This window comes from Drosophila takahashii, chromosome 4 (assembly GCF_030179915.1).
Source record: "Drosophila takahashii strain IR98-3 E-12201 chromosome 4, DtakHiC1v2, whole genome shotgun sequence".
NCBI lineage: Eukaryota > Metazoa > Arthropoda > Insecta > Diptera > Drosophilidae > Drosophila > Drosophila takahashii.
The window spans coordinates 965,332-984,362 of NC_091682.1; the positions used below are offsets into that span (position 1 = coordinate 965,332).

Consider the following 19,031-nt stretch of genomic DNA (forward strand, 5'->3'; position numbering starts at 1 on the left):
TTTTATATTCAAATTGGCTAATTTTTAATCTTTTTTTGGCTCATAAAAAATTTTTGAAGTGGCAACCGTGTTTGTAACTAACACACCAATCAGTGGAAAAAAGAACCAAAGCGATTCGATACCTAATTTCAAGATAAACCCCCGGATGTGCAAAAAAAGAGCTCAAGAACATTCTGGCACAAATAAGAGACGCGTCACAATCAGTTGCCAGTGACGTCATCAACAACGAAAAAAACTGCAACCAAGCAGTGGTCGCCGAAGTAGTCATGCAAGCAGTAGTCGGCGAAAACTTCAACGAAGCAGTTGGCGAAAAAATACCAAATACCGATAAAAGTGCCGATATCGATATTGGCGCTGATATCGATGTCAGCAAGGGTGTTGAGCAACGACAAATGGCAGATGTAAACAAAGGACTTCAGTCGACAAATATTTCAATTTCTTTGGCCAAAGAAATCATGATGGACTATGATGGATCGTCGTGCGCAAACATTTGGGCTCAACAAGTACGAAACATTGCTGATCTGTACAACCTGGATGCAGTGTGCGTGAAAATAGTGATTGTGTCCAAACTGAAGGGTATCGCTCAGCGTTGGTTACACGCAAATGCAACGCGCATCATGGAGCCAGCAGAGAATCTGTTGGAACAGCTGATCTTAGCATTCAGTGATAAACTTTCTAAAGCAGAAGCACGGCGCAAATTTGAAAATTTGAAGTGGCACCATACCGAAAAATTCGCTGCATATTTTGAAGCCAAGACGATGTTGGCAAGCAGCATCAACATCGAGCCTGACGAGTTGGTTGACCAGATGGTCGAGGGAATACCAGCACAGAATTTGCGTGATCAAGCCCGGATCCAAGGTTTCACAGATCCTATGCAAATTCTGCGTGCGTTTGCTGGTATCCGTTTGAGCAAGCCTAAGGAGTCTGTTTCGAAGGAGATGCCTACAAACCGAAGCAACAACGGAGGATTCCGCTGCGGTAACTGCAAAGCCGAGAACACATCGCCAAGGATTGTCGAAAACCAGCAAGGGAGCCAGGATCTTGCTACGCTTGTGGCAAGTTCGGCCACTTTGTAGCTCAATGCGAGGAAAGAAAGGGAAAAGCTGAAAATAATTATGTAAGGTATTTTAACATTCATTTTGACAATCAAATTATATCTCCTATGGTTGCAGCATGCATCGTAGACTCTGGCAGTCCTATTTCATTAATAAAAAAAATCTTTGTTGCCCACTGAGGCCCAACTACAGAAAGTCACCGAACAATTTTTTGGCATAAACAAAAGCCCATTAAAAATATACGGAAAAATTGTATGTTTTGTACTGAAAGGAAAAATAAAATGTTACTTAAATTTAACGGTTGTTGCCAATGAGTCTATGATCCATGATGTGGTTTTAGGTAGGAATTTCATGCAAGCTTGCGATTTACATTTAGATTTAAGAACTCTAAAGATGATAACGGTAGAAAAGGTATCAAAACATAATTTAAAACAGCCTTCTAAAGAGCTGTCATTGCCTATCGCTGAGGTCAATCATAATATTGAGTGTTTGGATGATGATATAACTGAAAACGTTTTGGAATGGTCAACTGAAATGTTAAAAGCAGAGCAGGCAGTCGTTAAGAATCATAATGAAAAAATAGGGCAAATGGCTATAATACAAGGTAGTGAAACGGTACGTCAAACAGTTACGCGACAAAACAGTGAAACAACAGGTCAAACAGTTAAGCGACAAAACAGTGAAACAACAGGCCAAACAGTTAAGCGACAAAACAGTGAAACAACAGGTCAAACAGTTTAGTGACAAAAAAGTGAAACAACAGGTCAAACAGTTATGAGACAAGACGGTGAAACAACAGGTCAGACAGTTATGAGACAGGATAATGAATCAATAGAACAACTAAAGATGAAACAAGTTAATAAAAAGACAGAGGAAACGATTATAAAAGAACAAAAGACAGTAAATGTAAAAATTGAACTAGAACCCGACGATTTTGAAACCGAAATACTGAAAATTGACTTTACAAACGATGAAACCATTGATTTTAACTGGGACAAAAGCACAACTTATCAAATACAATGTAGATTCTTAAGAATAATTGAAAACAGCTATGTGAAAGCAATTAGACCTGAAAAGCCTAAGATTAGAGCAGAAAATAAATTATGTTTAGAGAATGTAAAGCCTTTTAGTTGCAGTCCTCGACGATAATCATATACAGAAAAAGATAAGTTACAAAAATTATTAGATGAATATTTGAAAAACGAAATAATAAGACCAAGCGAATCAGAATTTGCCTCTCCGATAGTTTTAGTTAAAAAGAAAACAGGTGACATTAGACTATGTATTGAATATAGGAAACTTAACAAAGCCCTGCTAAAAGACAATTATCCACTTCCACACATAGATGATTTATTAGATAAATTAGTTGACAAAAGAGTATTTTCAAAGTTAGACCTAAAAAATGGATATTTCCATGTTTTTGTAAATGAAGAATCTGTTAAATATACGTCATTCGTAACTCCACTAGGACAATTCGAATTCTTAAGAATGCCGATGGGTATAAAAAACGCACCGGCAGTTTTTCAACGTTTTTTTAATAAAATTTTCGATGATATGATTAGAGCCAACAAAGTAGTAGTTTACATGGATGACATAATGGTTGCAAGCAAAAGTGTTAATGAGCATTTAGAAACGTTGGACGAAATTTTTAAAAGGCTTACTCAGAATAAATTGGAACTTCGAATGGACAAATGTGAGTTTTTGAAATCAAATATAAAGTATTTAGGATTTTTAATATCTGAGAATGGCATTAGGGTAGACGATAAGGGCATTGAGGCTGTGAAATATTTTCCAGTCCCCTCAAAGGTTCAGGCAGTGCAAAGTTTCTTGGGACTTTCTTCATATTTTTATACCCGTTACTCGTAGAGTAAAAGGGTATATTAGATTCGTGCAAAAGTATGTAACAGGTAGAAGGAAGCGTTTCCGACCCTATAAACTATATATATTCTTGATCAGGATCACTAGCCGAGTCGATCTAGCCATGTCCGTCTGTCCGTCTGTCCGTCTGTCCGTCTGTCCGTCTGTCCGTCTGTCTGTCCGTCTGTCTGTCTGTATGAACGCTGAGATCTCGGAAACTATAAAAGCTAGAAGATTGACATTTTGCATGCAGATTCTAGGAGTTCCTACGCAGCGCAAGTTTGTTTCAAAAGGGTGCCACGCCCCCTCTAACGCCCACAATCGCTAATATACGATTTTAAAAATTTCAATATTTCGGAAAAGTAAAAATGCAGTTTTATTGTGCTTATGAATACCTATCGAAATGTAGAAGAAATTTTTTAAATCGGACCATTCGTTAAAAAGTTACGGCGGATCAAAGTTTTTATCTTCATCTCCTTCGAACTCCCTTTAGCTGAGTAACGGGTATCTGATAGTCGGGGCACCCGACTATAGCGTTCTCTCTTGTTGAAGATTCATAAAGGATTTTTCTACAATTGCAAAGCCATTATACGATCTTTTGAAAAAAGACAACCCATTTCGATTCGGAGAAGAAGAAATGAATTGCTTTTTAAAATTAAAAGAAAAGCTTATCGAGTCACCCGTACTAGCGTTGTATAATTACAAAGATGATATAGAATTACATTGTGACGCGAGTGCTTTAGGGTTTGGTGCGGTGCATCTACAAAAGAAAGACGATGGCAAATTACACCCGGTATTCTATTTCTCTAAGCGTACCACTGCAGATGAAGCTAAATTGCATAGTTTTGAACTCGAAACTTTGGAAAATTATGATCTTGAAATATGTCACAGAGCTGGGAACAAAATGCAGCATGTTGATGCCCTCAGTAGGTATAACAGTATTCTAATAGTGGAAACCAACAGTTTTGAAGAAAATTTAATAATCTGTCAAGGAAAAGATCTAAGAATTAAAAAACTTAAAACCATGTTAGAAAAGACAGAACTTAAGTTATTTGAAATGAGAAATGGTATTCTGTATTCTACAGAAAAGCGAATGATAATAGGATATTATTTTACGTACCAGAAGAAATGGAAGATCAATCATATATAAATACCATAACGAAATAGGGCATGTAGGAAGGGATAAAATGATGGATATAATCGCAAAAACGTATATCCGTGTTTAAAAGAAAAGTGTGTATCACATATAGAAAATTGTTTAAAATGTGTAGCGTTTTCACCAAAATCAGGAAAGGGAGAAGGCTTTTTGCACAGTATTCCCAAGGGAAACAAACCGTTCGAAGTAATCCATATTGACCACTATGGTCCACTAGATTCATCAAGAGCAAAGAAACATATTTTCGTTGTAGTTGACGGATTTACAAAGTTTGTCAGACTGTATTCAACTAAGTCAACTAGCACCAAAGAGGTAATAACAGCATTAAAAGATTACTTTAGAGCTTACAGTAGGCCAAAATGTATAATATCTGACCGTGGTAGTTGTTTTACGTCTAAGGACTTCGAGGAATTTATGGAAGAGTATAATGTTAAACATGTCAAAATAGCCACAGGCTCACCGCAAGCGAATGGTCAAGTTGAGAGGATTAACAGGGGCCTTGGACCGATGATCGCGAAACTAGTTGACCAAAGTAAAGGTATATACTGGGATAACGTTATAGATAAAATAGAACATGCTCTCAATAATACATTGCATAGAAGTATAAGACAACTTCCGAGTAAGATGCTTTTCGGTGTAGAGCAAAAAGGTAAGATAATCGATGAACTCAAGGAAAGACTAGAAGATATAAATGAAAATCCAAAGTCAGATAGTTTAACACAGATAAGGAAACAAGCGGCGACTCATCAAAAACAAGTTCAAGATTATAATGAGAAGTCGTACAATAAAAGTCGAGTAAAGGCTAAGAGTTATAGAAAAGGAGACTACGTTATGGTGAAGAATTTCGAAACGACTGTTGGTGCTGCTAGAAAACTGAATTCCAAACATAAAGGACCTTATATGATTGCAAAAGTGATGCGCAATGACAGATTTTTACTAAAAGACGTAGAAGGGTTTCAATTAGCACATAGACCTTACCTAGGTATTTGGAGTGCGCAAAATTTAAGACATTGGATAAAGAGTAAAATTAAAAAGTAACAAATAACAACTAGTTCAAACTAAGGTAAAAATATTGTACATAAAATAAGAATCATTTGTAAAAAAAAAACTAACTTTGATCAGGTGATCAACCGGTCAGGATGGCCGAGTTGTAGTAGGATAAGTCACTGACTATATTATTAGTATATACGAATATACACGGCTATGGATATGTTTTAGAGTGTACAACCCCATTATGTAAATATGTATAAGTAGTGTTCGAAAGTAACGGTTATATGTTTAATAGTCGTTAGCATTTAAAATAATCAGCTGTTAGATAGTTGCCAATCTGGCAACTCTGCAAAATGTTAAATATCAGGCTGATCGCAGCCAACTTCGCGTTATCTTATGTTAAAACCGACGCTATGTAAAATCGGGCAATTGCGAATAAGAACTAAAAGAGAACGGTCGAATAAATAAAGTGTGCTTAATACTAAACCCCGTTTTGTCCTACTATACTACAAAGTTACAATGAATTTTCTTATATTTGTTTTGAATATTGCTATGGGAGCCTTAAGATATAGTGTTCCGATCCGTCTCGCTCCGACATATGTACTACCTGCAATAAAAAGAAGACCTTCGGGAAAGTTTCATCGCGATAGCTTTAAAACTGAGAGACTAGTTCGCATAAAATCTGACAGACGGACATGGCTACATAGACTCGGCTATTGGTGCTGATCAAGAATATATATGTGGGAATTGTGTGTTTGCTGTACACTTTTCATTTAAGAAGTAACAACAATTGTAATTTAAGAAGCAACAACAAATTCCACTTAAAAAGTAACGACGAATGAAACTCATTTAAATTGTAACGAACAATTTAAACTTAAAAGTAACGACATAATGATCAGCAACGGGAAAACCAAAAGAGTATTGCGAAAACGACGAGTGCTAATAAGAGACGACGAGAAGTGGGAAAATGCGAAACTACGAGATCAAGCGGCAAGGGACGAGCCGTTGAGTTTAATGAAGAAAGCCGAAGACGACGCTTCAAGACGGGAGAGACTATTAAACCTTATCCAAAACTTCACATTTTGAGGGCTCGCCGGGATAAACTACTCGATTTTCGTACTTCGCAAGTGTGTGTGTGTATCGCAAAGGAGAATGGAAAAACAAAGCAAAGTTTTTGTCCAAACTTGGGTGGAAAGAAATTCAAAATATCCATGCGCCAAAATGCCGCAAGTGGGTGAAATTATAGCCGGAACTCTTAAGTCAAGCAGCAAATCGAGCATTGTTGCATTACACAAGTTTTTGTTTGAAAGTGAAGGATACAGAACCCGTAAGAGGCTTCCCGAGTTTAGTGGTTTTTGCATTAGCAAAGAAAGTGATGAGTACAGGCGCAAAATTGCTCATATTAGCGAAAACATAAGTGACCGTGATTTTGTGAGCATTTGTGGTGTTCTGAAAATATTCCATGAAGTGGACGATATTTTCTCACACATTTTTAACAACCTGCAAAGTGAAAGCTTGCTAGAAGCCACTAACGACGAAGAAAGTGAGGAAGAGGATGACGAGGACTCAGCAGATGAAGAAAATCCTGAAAGTAATAACCTTTGCAATTCTCAAATTTTCAATAGTGCCCAAAGCATAATGCAAAACGACAACGAAACGAGTGCGCAAGGGAATGCAAAAAAGTCAGCCAATTCTAAGAACGGGCGCGAAAATCAGGCAAATGGCGTAGTGCGTGGTTCGGAGAACAGAGAGAGCAAGAACTCTCCACTTTTTGCTTTGAGTTTTCGCGATGTTGAAGAGTCGGTTCGTGCTTTCGATGGTACCGATGTTTTACCAGTGGAGACTTGGTTGCGCGAATTCGACGAAACAGCATCTCTAATGTGCTGGAGCGACTTACAAAAACTAGTGTACGCGAAAAAATCGCTAAAAGGTATAGCCAAACTTTTTTTCAGCAACATACGCGGTTTAAACTCATGGGAATCGCTTAAAAATGCATTGCTTGATGAATTTCGTTCTAATGTAAGCTCTAAGCAAGTACACAAGCAGTTAGATGAAACCAAACGCCGCGGTACGAATACTTTTACCGCATGAAGGACATCGCCTCGCGTGGGAGTGTCGAAATAGAAGCGCTTATGCAGTACGTTATTGACGGGATCGACGAACTATCGGTAAACAAATCAATTTTGTACGGCGCAAGAAATTTTAGTGAATTCAAAAATAAACTAAAGCACTACCAAACCGAAAGTGATAAGCACAAATCGAAGTCAGTCAGCTCAATGAAAAACCAAAGCGGTTCGGTAAAAAGCTACAAAAAAGAGTGCTTTCTATTTCTATTTATTTAAATTTTGTTTTTAAGTAGTTAAGAATCAAAACGCCTACTTCCTACAAAGTTTCAATGAATTTTCTTAAATTTGTTTGAATATTCCTATGGGAGCCTTAAGATATAGTGGTCCGATTCGGCTCTCTCCGACATATGTACTACCTGCAATAGAAAGAAGATTTTCGGGAAAGTTTCATCGCGATAGCTTTAAAACTGAGAGACTAGTTCGCATAGAAACGGACAGACGGACAGACGGACAGACAGACAGACGGACAGACGGACATGGCTAGATAGACTCGGCTGTTGGTGCTGATCAAGAATATATATACTTTATGTGGTCGGAAACGTCTCCTTCACTGCGTTGCAAACATCTGAGTGAAATTATAATACCCTCTACAAGGGTATAAAAAGAAAGGCCCTAAGTGCTTCCAATGCAACGAGTTCGGCCATATTTCGAAATATTGCGCGATAAAAGAAAAGCCAGGTGAAAATAAATCCAATATGAATCGTGTCCAACCGAAGAATGACATCACTAGTAAAGAAGTGGCATTCGATGGCCAAAAGTGTGTAGCTTTATTTGATACGGGCAGCAAGTTTAACATAATACGCGAGGACTTGTATGTCGAAATGAACAAGGCAAAACTCAAAAGCTGTGGCATTTTTATAATCTGTTTCGGTAATAGTGACAGCAAAATTCGCCCGAACTAAATATAAACAATTCAATTCAATTCATGCGATCAGTTGAAATCGACGAAAATGAATATTTTCTCAACTTTTACGTGGTGCCAAATAACTGTGTCGATATAAAGTTAATAATCGGAGAAGAAATAAGCTTGCACGCAGACATTTTATTCGGTCGCAATGGTTTAAGTGTTCGAAAAGTGCATTCCAACAACGAAGATTCGGAAATGAACTTATTAAAAATCGATGTGGTTTCCGAAACTGAACTAAATATAAACAACGCGGTCAGTGTGGGTGCACAAACGGAAGTTCGTGAGCTTATATCAAACTACGAGCCAAAGAAAACGAAGACAACTGGCGTAGAAATGCAGATCGTTCTCGCTGACGAAAGCCCAATATTTTCGCGACCGCGTCGATTAGCGTTTGCTGAATCGCGTGTGGTTGAAGAGCAAATCGACGAGTGGCTGAGGAGTAATCTAATTCCGAGTTTACGAGTCCTGTTGTTCTTGTCAAAAAGAGTGATGGTTCTCCTCGACTTTGTGTCGATTACAGACGCATAAATAAGGTAATTATCAAGGACGACTTTCCATTACCTCTCATCGACGAACAATTAGATCGACTCCAAAACGCAAACATATTCAGCACCATAGACCTGAAAAATGGATTCTTTCACGTGGCAGTTGCTGAGTCGAGTCGCAAGTACACCTCTTTTGTGACGCAGATCGGCCAATATCAGTTCAGGAAGGTCCCGTTTGGAATGTCAAACTCGCCCGGAGTTTTTCAGCGCCATATCAATGCCATTTTTCGACCGCTAACCCAGAGAGGCATCGCCTTGCTATATATCGACGACATAATCATCCCTTCGAGCGACGAAAGACAGGCATTGCTGAACCTCAAAGAAGTAATCAAAACATGTGTTCAAGAAGAACACTTTTTAAAATAAATCTAATACTTTACGAGTTTAGTACATGTCAATATGTTAATTGATCTAGAGCCGTAAAAAACGATCTGTAACTCAAACTCTACAAGGGTGTTGTGCTAACACTTGTAATCTTAAGTACAGGCCACTTGAGCCTGACCATAAATATAGTTCTCACACTGCACAAAAGGTCGCCTTGCAGGAGACCGTTGATAAGGCTCCCGCTCAGGCAAACAGATGTGGTCTCTGCGTAGACCATAAATAAGTATATTATATAATAATTTCATGTTAGTTACGTAAGCAAAGACTTATTGAAATAAAATCAGTTTTTTACAGAACTCAAACGTGAAGGTTGTTTTCCTTATTACAGGAATCCCTTTCATTTTGGTCCTTCGATTGATTCCTTGCGGAACAATTGGCCAGACCTCTCTGTAGTCTTCTCCCACCAGTGGTAAGGGACTCAGAGATATTCTGCACCTTAAAGATTCTGCTGAGTGCTAGACGCTTGCAGCTAAAGGTAGCAATAGATTCACACGATTGTTTTCCCCACGAGAGGTAAGAGACAAAAGTGTTGAACAAAATAAAAGCAAAAAGACAAGTAAAGAGTCTTTTTTGTTTTTAAGCACCTTAAAGATTCTGTTTTTAACAGCTAAAGGTTGCTAAAGTTGGTAGGGCGTTTCCGAGGCCTTAACATCGGATTAATATATAGAAAATATAGTGATTTATATATTAAAACCAATAAGTTGGTAAGGCGTGTCCGTGGCCAAAACAGCAGATATAAAAAAATATACAATTTGTGAAAAGTGCATTAAAAATGAAAATCCAAAAATTTGGAAAAATAGGGGTGAAAAGTGCCTACAAATGCTATACAGTCAAGAAGCTATAAAGCAAACAAGAAAGGAAGCTAGCTTCGGCCAGCCGAAGCTTATATACCCTTGCAGATCATTCCTATTAATTAACAAATCGCAAAAATGTTCAATTTTCTAATATTTCTCATTAATTTTCCGATCGTTCCTATGGCAGCTATATGATATAGTCGTCCGATTTTGATCAAATTAAAATTGAAATTCGGAAATATTTAAAAAGAGTTATATCCTGGAGTAGAAGATAATACAATAAAAACCAAAGAAGCTAGAATTTATTTCCTATTACTTTTCCATTAATTTTCCGATCGTTCCTATGGCAGCTATATGATATAGTAGTCCGATTTTTTAAATAATTAATTCGAAATTCAGAAATATTTAAAAAATAACATCCCCAAAAGTAGAAGGTAATATTTCAAAAAACACCGAAGCTAGAATTTATTAAAGTTTTTTTCTTCCGATCCTTCCTATGGGAGCTATAAGATATAGTTGTCCGATCCGGTCGGCTCCGACATATATACTACCTGCAATAGAAAGAAGACTTTTGAGAAAGTTTCGTCCCGATAGCTCAAAAACTGAGAGACTAGTTTGCGTAGAAACAGACAGACGGACGGACAGACGGACAGAGGGACATGGCTAGATCGACACGTCTTGTGATGCTGATCAAGAATATATATACTTATATATACTATATATATATACTTTATGGGGTCGGAAACGTCTCCTTCACTGCGTTGCAAACTTCTGACTGAAATCATAATACCCTCTGCAAGGGTATAAAAATTAAAAAATTCGACGAACAAGAAATTTAATTGTTTAAAAAAAAAATAAGTGCAGAAAAGAATAATAATATTACCATTAGCTTTGACTATGGTTAACAAGAGCCTGCAATATAAAGATAAATATTGCAAAAGGGCCATGAATTGAATCGCAATTAAGCGTTCAACTCTATTAATTTGGGAAAATAGCCTGCAGATGCAATATTGCATTTTTGATATCCCGAAACTGGGATAAATATAATACATCAAGCTACCGAGAGGACGATCTCGGCCACACAACTTAATTTCATCTTGGAAGAGAAGAAAACTTGCTGGCTACAAAACCATCTCCACGTCGCCGACCACTGGACTTTGTCACCAAGGGAAGTCGTCGCCAAGAATCATCGAAATGGTCGCTACATAAAAGTCGTCGACAACAACCTTGGAAGAACGCTATCGTCACAATGGACTAAGGCAACGCTATCATCAGATAAGTTCGATATTGGTAATATTGTAATATAGAAAGCACGAAGTCGTCCGATTATGGAAATAATATTCCAAGGCAGGCTTTTTTAAGTGTAGTCGATCAGTTAAAGAAATATCTCGATGAGACGATAAAACATTTGGGTGGCTGCACGTATTCTCTTAACAAAAGAATTATTAATACTAACTATTTAGCTACAAAAGTGTTTATTGTGGAGGAACAGGCTAGATCGTATTTTGAAAGCGATGAATTTGAAGACATTATTAGTTTTTTACAATTCGATTTTCTAAAAATAGTAACGGCCATAGCGGAAAGGTTCAGAATTGAAGGATATTTTCCTGTGGTTGCTAGAGTAGACAAATTTTTTACTCTGCCAGAGCAAGAATTTTCTAGTATGGTCAATGAGTTTATTTGTTTGAATAAGTTCAAACATAACGAAAATAGTTTAGAATCAAATAAAATAGATTCACAACTTTTATTATCGATTCCATTAAAAGAGAAAGAGTTAGGTAGCTTAACGATTTAATGGAATAGAAGATAAAGAAATACACTGCCATAATATTCCGCCGGCAGGACCTCACTTGGTAAACGAGGTTGTTTTTAGTTCACCATCCGTGTTAGTTGAGGTAAATAACGTTCTTACAACCGCTTATTTAGTAAAAGAAGAGTCAATAGACAAGGAAATAATAAATGAAAGTCCTGAGTCAATTAGGATAATCAAGGCATACTTTCGGGCCAAGTTTTATCATTACAAATTTGTGAAGTAAAGAAGTTTTTATTTAAGAATGAGTTGGTGCCCATTGAAACTATGTCTGTTTAATTATACAGTAAATGTTAAACGGTTAAAGAGTGAAAAAGAGTACTTGAAAAGGTATCATGTTAAAATTAAAGATTTAATATATAATGATTATAAATTTTATTATAAAATCCAAGACCGTTTTCAAGGTGTCTAAATGTATGTGTTAAAAAGCAAATACAATATATCGAATTAATTATACAGTCCACTAATTATACCCGTTACTCGTAGAGTAAAAGGGTATATTGTTTTCGTGCAAAAGTATGTAACAGGGAGAAGGAAGCGTTTCCGAACCTCAAAAGTATATGTATTCTTGATCAGGGTCACTAGCCGAGTCGATATAGCCATGTCCGTTTGTCCGCCTGTCCGTCCGTCTGTCCGTCCGTATGAACGCTGAGATCTCGGAAACTACAAAAGCTAGAAGGTTTAGATTTCCCACACATATTCTTTGGCTTCCTACGCAGCGCAAGTTTATTTCAGCCGAGCGCCACGCCCCTCTAACGCCGACAATCGCCCACTAACGATTTTAAAATGGGTCCTGCGCCCACATCTTTAAAGATTTCCGAGAAGTATTAATGCAATTTTGTTGTGTATATTTATACCTATCCAAATGTAAAAGACATTTTTCAAATCGGACCATTCATTTTAAAGTTATACTCTGGGTTACGATTATTAGTCGGGACACCAACCGGAGTACAGCGTTCGCACTCCCTTTAGCTGAGTGAAGGGTATTAGATAGTCGGGACACCAACCCTATGACGGCCGTGGGAATTTTTTGTCAGACTATATTAAAAACATCATACACGTGTGTCTGTCAGGAAGGCCGTGTCGCAGTTCTTGGAATTATTTAAATTATAGAAACCGTTGTCTTATCGGGACTAGCTTCGCGAATTAAAATGAATAATACCGAAAATGTCAGTTCTCCGATATATATATTTACGTGCAAACACTATCGTTAACAGACACAATTAAAAAAACTTCGTTCTTTAACACAATCACTTATTGAATATAAGGATATATATATCGAGTATTACTATAAAAGAATAGATGTCGATTTGCGTCATGTTCCCCCAGCCCAAACCATAAGACCTAAAATTCTGGAAAAAATTGGGTCTGAATCGTGTGTTAGAAGAGGTGTGCACTAAGAAAGGATTTTTTAAAATTCGGCTCCTAAGGACTCCCAGGACTCTCGAAAAATGCAAAAATGGTTGATTAAAACATCAACCATTCCCACAGTTTTCAACCAAACAAGTTGATATTATACCCTTGTAGAGGGTATTATAATTTCAGTCTGATGTTTGCAACGCAGTGAAGGAGACGTTTCCGACCACATAAAGTATATATATTCTTGATCAGCACCAATAGCCGAGTCTATCTAGCCATGTCCGTCTGTCCATCTGTCCGTCTGTCCGTTTCTATGCGAACTAGTCTCTCAGTTTTAAAGCCATCGCGATGAAACTTTCCCGAAAGTCTTCTTTCTATTGCAGGTAGTACATATGTCGGAGCGAGCCGGATCGGACCACTATATTTTAAGGCTCCCATAGGAATATTTATAGAAATAGTTTTGTTTTTTTTTAAGCTTTGTTTCTGGAAATCTTCGAAAGCCCAAAAGATGAGACCTAACCGACTTCCGGTTGGGGCACTTAATTATTTTTTCCGCACCCATTATGCGATCGCATCCGTTTTTGTTTTAAAGTGTGGAGCTATGCCATACAATTAGTAAGGTATTTATACCCGTTACTCGTAGAGTAAAAGGGTATATTAGATTCGTGCAAAATTATGTAACAGCTAGAAGGAAGCGTTTCCGACCCCATAAAGTATATATATTCTTGATCAGGGGCACTAGCCGAGTCGATCTAGACATGTCCGTCTGTCCGTCTGTCCGTCTGTATGAACGCTGAGATCTCGGAAACTACAAAAGCTAGAAGGTTGAGATTTCCCACACATATTCTTTGGCTTCCTACGCAGCGCAGCGCCACGCCCCCTCTAACACCCACAATCGCCCACTAACGATTTTAAAATGGGTCCTGCGCCCACATCTTTAAAGATTTCCGAGAAGTATAAATGCAATTTAGTTGTGTATATTTATACCTATCGAAATGTAGAAGACATTTTTCAAATCGGACCATTCATTAAAAAGTTATACGCAATCAAAATTTATATATCTATCTCCCTCGCACGCCCTTTAGCTGAGTTACGATTACACAGGTCAACAAAATTGACTTTATTAAAAGGTGCAGGCCTATGGGCATTAAAATATATTAATATAGACGTATATAAGCATATCTGCATACTTCGTTTTCGCGTTTAACGGGTGGCATTTGTGTAAGCCTGTTCACCGCATCAAGTTGGTTGGGAATAGAGGTGAACAAATTACTTCAATGGCTCATAGGCTTTGACTGACTCAAATTATGATGGAACCTTAAATGCAATTATGTAGAAGGGCATCTAAGCAATTTTTTGGCATTGGTTTTATTACAACTAAGCACAGACCCTCGAGGATATCTTAAATCCAAACAATTAATGTTGCTATTTTTTTCAAACCGCAATTTCACAAATACCACCCGTTAAACGCGAAAACGAAGTATGCAGATATGCTTATATCCGTCTATATTAACACAATTTAATGCCCATAGGGCTGCACCAAAAACACTGTCGGCCTGTGTTATTAGTCGGGACACCAACGGGTATTAGATAGTCGTGACGCCAACCCGGCTATAGCGATCTCTCTTGTTTTTTACTTTAAAAGAGTGCCATTACTTTAAGTCCGTTTTTCTCGAAACCATGCTTTCCTCAGCTGCGGTTTTTGTATCTTAAAAAGTAATAATTTGATCATCATGCTGCTTTTACAGAAATGTTTGTAATGAATGTGCTGACTGTTTGAGCCTACTTTGTGTAACAAAAGCAAAAACAACATAAATATGAAATAAAATTGATTTTTGACTTTAAAAGAGTTTTTGAGATATTCTATGTAAGTTAGGTTCGGACCGTTTCTCCATTATTTCTTAACAATATAAACTTAAAATCATACAAATCGGATCTACACAGCGACCTGAGGACGATCCGCAGCTGGCCTACTTTTTATACCCGTTACTCGTAGAGTAAAAGGGTATATTGTATTCGTGTAAAAGTATGTAACAGCTAGAAGGAAGCGTTTAAGACCCCATAAAGTATATATATTCTTGATCAGGGTCACTATCCGAGTCGATCTAGCCATGTCCGTCTGTCCGTCCGTATGAACGCTGAGATCTTTGAAACTACAAAAGCTAGAAGGCTGAGATTTTCCAAACATATTATTGGGCTTCCTACGCAGCGCAAGTTTTCAGACGGGCGCCACGCCCCCTCTAACGCCCACTATCCCCCACTAAAGAACTTAAAATGTGTCTGGCGCCCACATCTTTAAAGGTTTCCGAAAAGTATAAATGCAATTTTGTTGTGTATATTTATACCTATCGAAATGTAGACGACATTTTTCAAATCGGACCATTCATTAAAAAGTTATGTGCAATCAAAATTTTATATATCCATCTCCCTCGCACTCCCTTTAGCTGAGTGACGGGTATTAGATAGTCGGGACACCAACCCGACTATAGCGTTCTCTCTTGTTTTTAATATAGTCTGACAAAAAATTCCCACGGCCGTCATTTTGAAAGATAAAACAAGAGAGAACGCTATAGTAGGGTTGGTGTCCCGACTATCTAATACCCGTCACTCAGCTAAAGGGAGTGCGAGGGAGATGGATATATAAAATTTTGATTGCACATAACTTTTTAATGAATGGTCCGATTTGAAAAATGTCGTCTACATTTCGATAGGTATAAATATACAAAACAAAATTGCATTTATACTTTTCGGAAACCTTTAAAGATGTGGGCGCCAGACACATTTTAAGTTCTTTAGTGGGGGATAGTGGGCGTTAGAGGGGGCGTGGCGCCCGTCTGAAAACTTGCGCTGCGTAGGAAGCCCAATAATATGTTTGGAAAATCTCAGCCTTCTAGCTTTTGTAGTTTCAAAGATCTCAGCGTTCATACGGACGGACAGACGGACATGGCTAGATCGACTCGGATAGTGACCCTGATCAAGAATATATATACTTTATGGGGTCTTAAACGCTTCCTTCTAGCTGTTACATACTTTTACACGAATACAATATACCCTTTTACTCTACGAGTAACGGGTATAAAAAGTAGGCCAGCTGCGGATCGTCCTCAGGTCGCTGTGTAGATCCGATTTGTATGATTTTAAGTTTATATTGTTAAGAAATAATGGAGAAACGGTCCGAACCTAACTTACATAGAATATCTCAAAAACTCTTTTAAAGTCAAAAATCAATTTTATTTCATATTTATGTTGTTTTTGCTTTTGTTACATAAAGTAGGCTCAAACAGTCAGCACATTCATTACAAACATTTCTGTAAAAGCAGCATGATGATCAAATTATTACTTTTTAAGATACAAAAACCGCAGCTGAGGAAAGCATGGTTTCGAGAAAAACGGACTTAAAGTAATGGCACTCTTTTAAAGTAAAAAACAAGAGAGATCGCTATAGTCGGGTTGGCGTCACGACTATCTAATACCCGTTGGTGTCCCGACTAATAACACAGGCCGACAGTGTTTTTGGTGCAGCCCTATGGGCATTAAATTGTGTTAATATAGACGGATATAAGCATATCTGCATACTTCGTTTTCGCGTTTAACGGGTGGTATTTGTGAAATTGCGGTTTGAAAAAAATAGCAACATTAATTGTTTGGATTTAAGATATCCTCGAGGGTCTGTGCTTAGTTGTAATAAAACCAATGCCAAAAAATTGCTTAGATGCCCTTCTACATAATTGCATTTAAGGTTCCATCATAATTTGAGTCAGTCAAAGCCTATGAGCCATTGAAGTAATTTGTTCACCTCTATTCCCAACCAACTTGATGCGGTGAACAGGCTTACACAAATGCCTCCCGTTAAACGCGAAATCGAAGTATGCAGATATGCTTATATACGTCTATATTAATATATTTTAATGCCCATAGGCCTGCACCTTTTAATAAAGTCAATTTTGTTGACCTGTGTAATCGTAACTCAGCTAAAGGGCGTGCGAGGGAGATAGATATATAAATTTTGATTGCGTATAACTTTTTAATGAATGGTCCGATTTGAAAAATGTCTTCTACATTTCGATAGGTATAAATATACACAACTAAATTGCATTTATACTTCTCGGAAATCTTTAAAGATGTGGGCGCAGGACCCATTTTAAAATCGTTAGTGGGCGATTGTGGGTGTTAGAGGGGGCGTGGCGCTGCGCTGCGTAGGAAGCCAAAGAATATGTGTGGGAAATCTCAACCTTCTAGCTTTTGTAGTTTCCGAGATCTCAGCGTTCATACAGACGGACAGACGGACATGTCTGGCTAGTGCCCCTGATCAAGAATATATATACTTTATGGGGTCGGAAACGCTTCCTTCTAGCTGTTACATAATTTTGCACGAATCTAATATACCCTTTTACTCTACGAGTAACGGGTATAAATACCTTACTAATTGTATGGCATAGCTCCACACTTTAAAACAAAAACGGATGCGATCGCATAATGGGTGCGGAAAAAATAATTAAGTGCCCCAACCGGAAGTCGGTTAGGTCTCATCTTTTGGGCTTTCGAAGATTTCCAGAAACAAAGCTTAAAAAAAACAAAACTATTTCTATAAATATTCCTATGGGAGCCTTAAGATATAGTGGTCCGATCCGGCTCGCTCCGACATATGTACTACCTGCAATAGAAAGAAGACTTTCGGGAAAGTTTCATCGCGATGGCTTTAAAACTGAGAGACTAGTTCGCATAAAAACGGACAGACGGACAGATGGACAGACGGACATGGCTAGATAGACTCGGTTATTGGTGCTGATCAAGAATATATATACTTTATGTGGTCGGAAACGTCTCCTTCACTGCGTTGCAAACATCAGACTGAAATTATAATACCCTCTACAAGGGTATAATATCAACTTGTTTGGTTGAAAACTGTGGGAATGGTTGATGTTTTAATCAACCATTTTTGCATTTTTCGAGAGTCCTGGGAGTCCTTAGGAGCCTAATTTTAAAAAGTCCTTTCTTAGTGCACACCTCCTCTAACACACGATTCAGACCCAATTTTTTCCAGAATTTTAGGTCTTATGGTTTGGGCTGGGGGAACATGACGCAAATCGACATCTATTCTTTTATAGTAATACTAGATATATATATCCTTATATTCAATAAGTGATTGTGTTAAAGAACGAAGTTTTTTTAATTGTGTCTGTTAACGATAGTGTTTGCACGTATATATATATATATATATCGGAGAACTGACATTTTCGGTATTATTCATTTTAATTCGCGAAGCTAGTCCCGATAAGACAACGGTTTCTATAATTTAAATAATTCCAAGAACTGCGACACGGCCTTCCTGACAGACACACGTGTATGATGTTTATAACCCAATAAGCATTACTAATAATAATAAGCATCTAAGTGCTACGCTTTTTACTCATTTATTAACAGATACTTCAACTTAACTTATTCGAATTATTCATTTTCAAGGGTACATTCAAAACATTCTTTCTTGATAACTTTTTGATCATTTGGTTTTTACATTTATTCTTACTTTCCAATCGGACTTTCAAGAACTAACTCGTCCTCCTGACTCCCGCCATGCGTCAACAGAGTATCGCGGTGCAGCCTTACATAAGCTCCCGCCAAGCATCCACACAGGATCATGGTGCAGCATTGCACAGACTCCCGCCGTACATCCACACGGGAGCTCGGTGCAGCCTTACATACAACGTTCTTACAATTCATTTTGTCCACTTTGGGTCTGAACATCTTCAACAATTGCATTATCGAATTCTTCATCAATCTCTGCCAGTACTTCTATATTCGGCAAGGACCGCAGGTGTTCATGTGCATACTTATATTGGCGCTTACTTATTAGAGACTTCAACTTATATCGGTCCCCTCTAAAACTTCAATTACTTCAAAAGGAACCTTAAATTTCGGATCGAGTTTTGTTTGGTTTCTCTCTTTATTTCTTATTAAAACATAGTCACCAACCTGGTGCTTTACAATTTTAGACTTTGTTTTATCGAACCTTTTTTTGTCATACTGTGCGATACGTTCAATATTCTC

General features: G+C 37.7%; 1 protein-coding gene across 1 annotated transcript; it reads left to right on the top strand.

The window, feature by feature from the left end:
* Positions 1 to 244: 244 nt before the first annotated feature.
* Positions 245 to 1,351, top strand: LOC138913726 (uncharacterized). Its single transcript, XM_070218023.1, has 2 exons — positions 245 to 1,117; positions 1,173 to 1,351. The coding sequence occupies exon 1, from the start codon at positions 267 to 269 to the stop codon at positions 1,074 to 1,076; it is 810 nt and encodes a 269-aa protein (XP_070074124.1). The 5' UTR covers positions 245 to 266; the 3' UTR covers positions 1,077 to 1,117; positions 1,173 to 1,351.
* The last annotated feature ends 17,680 nt before the right edge of the window (positions 1,352 to 19,031 follow it).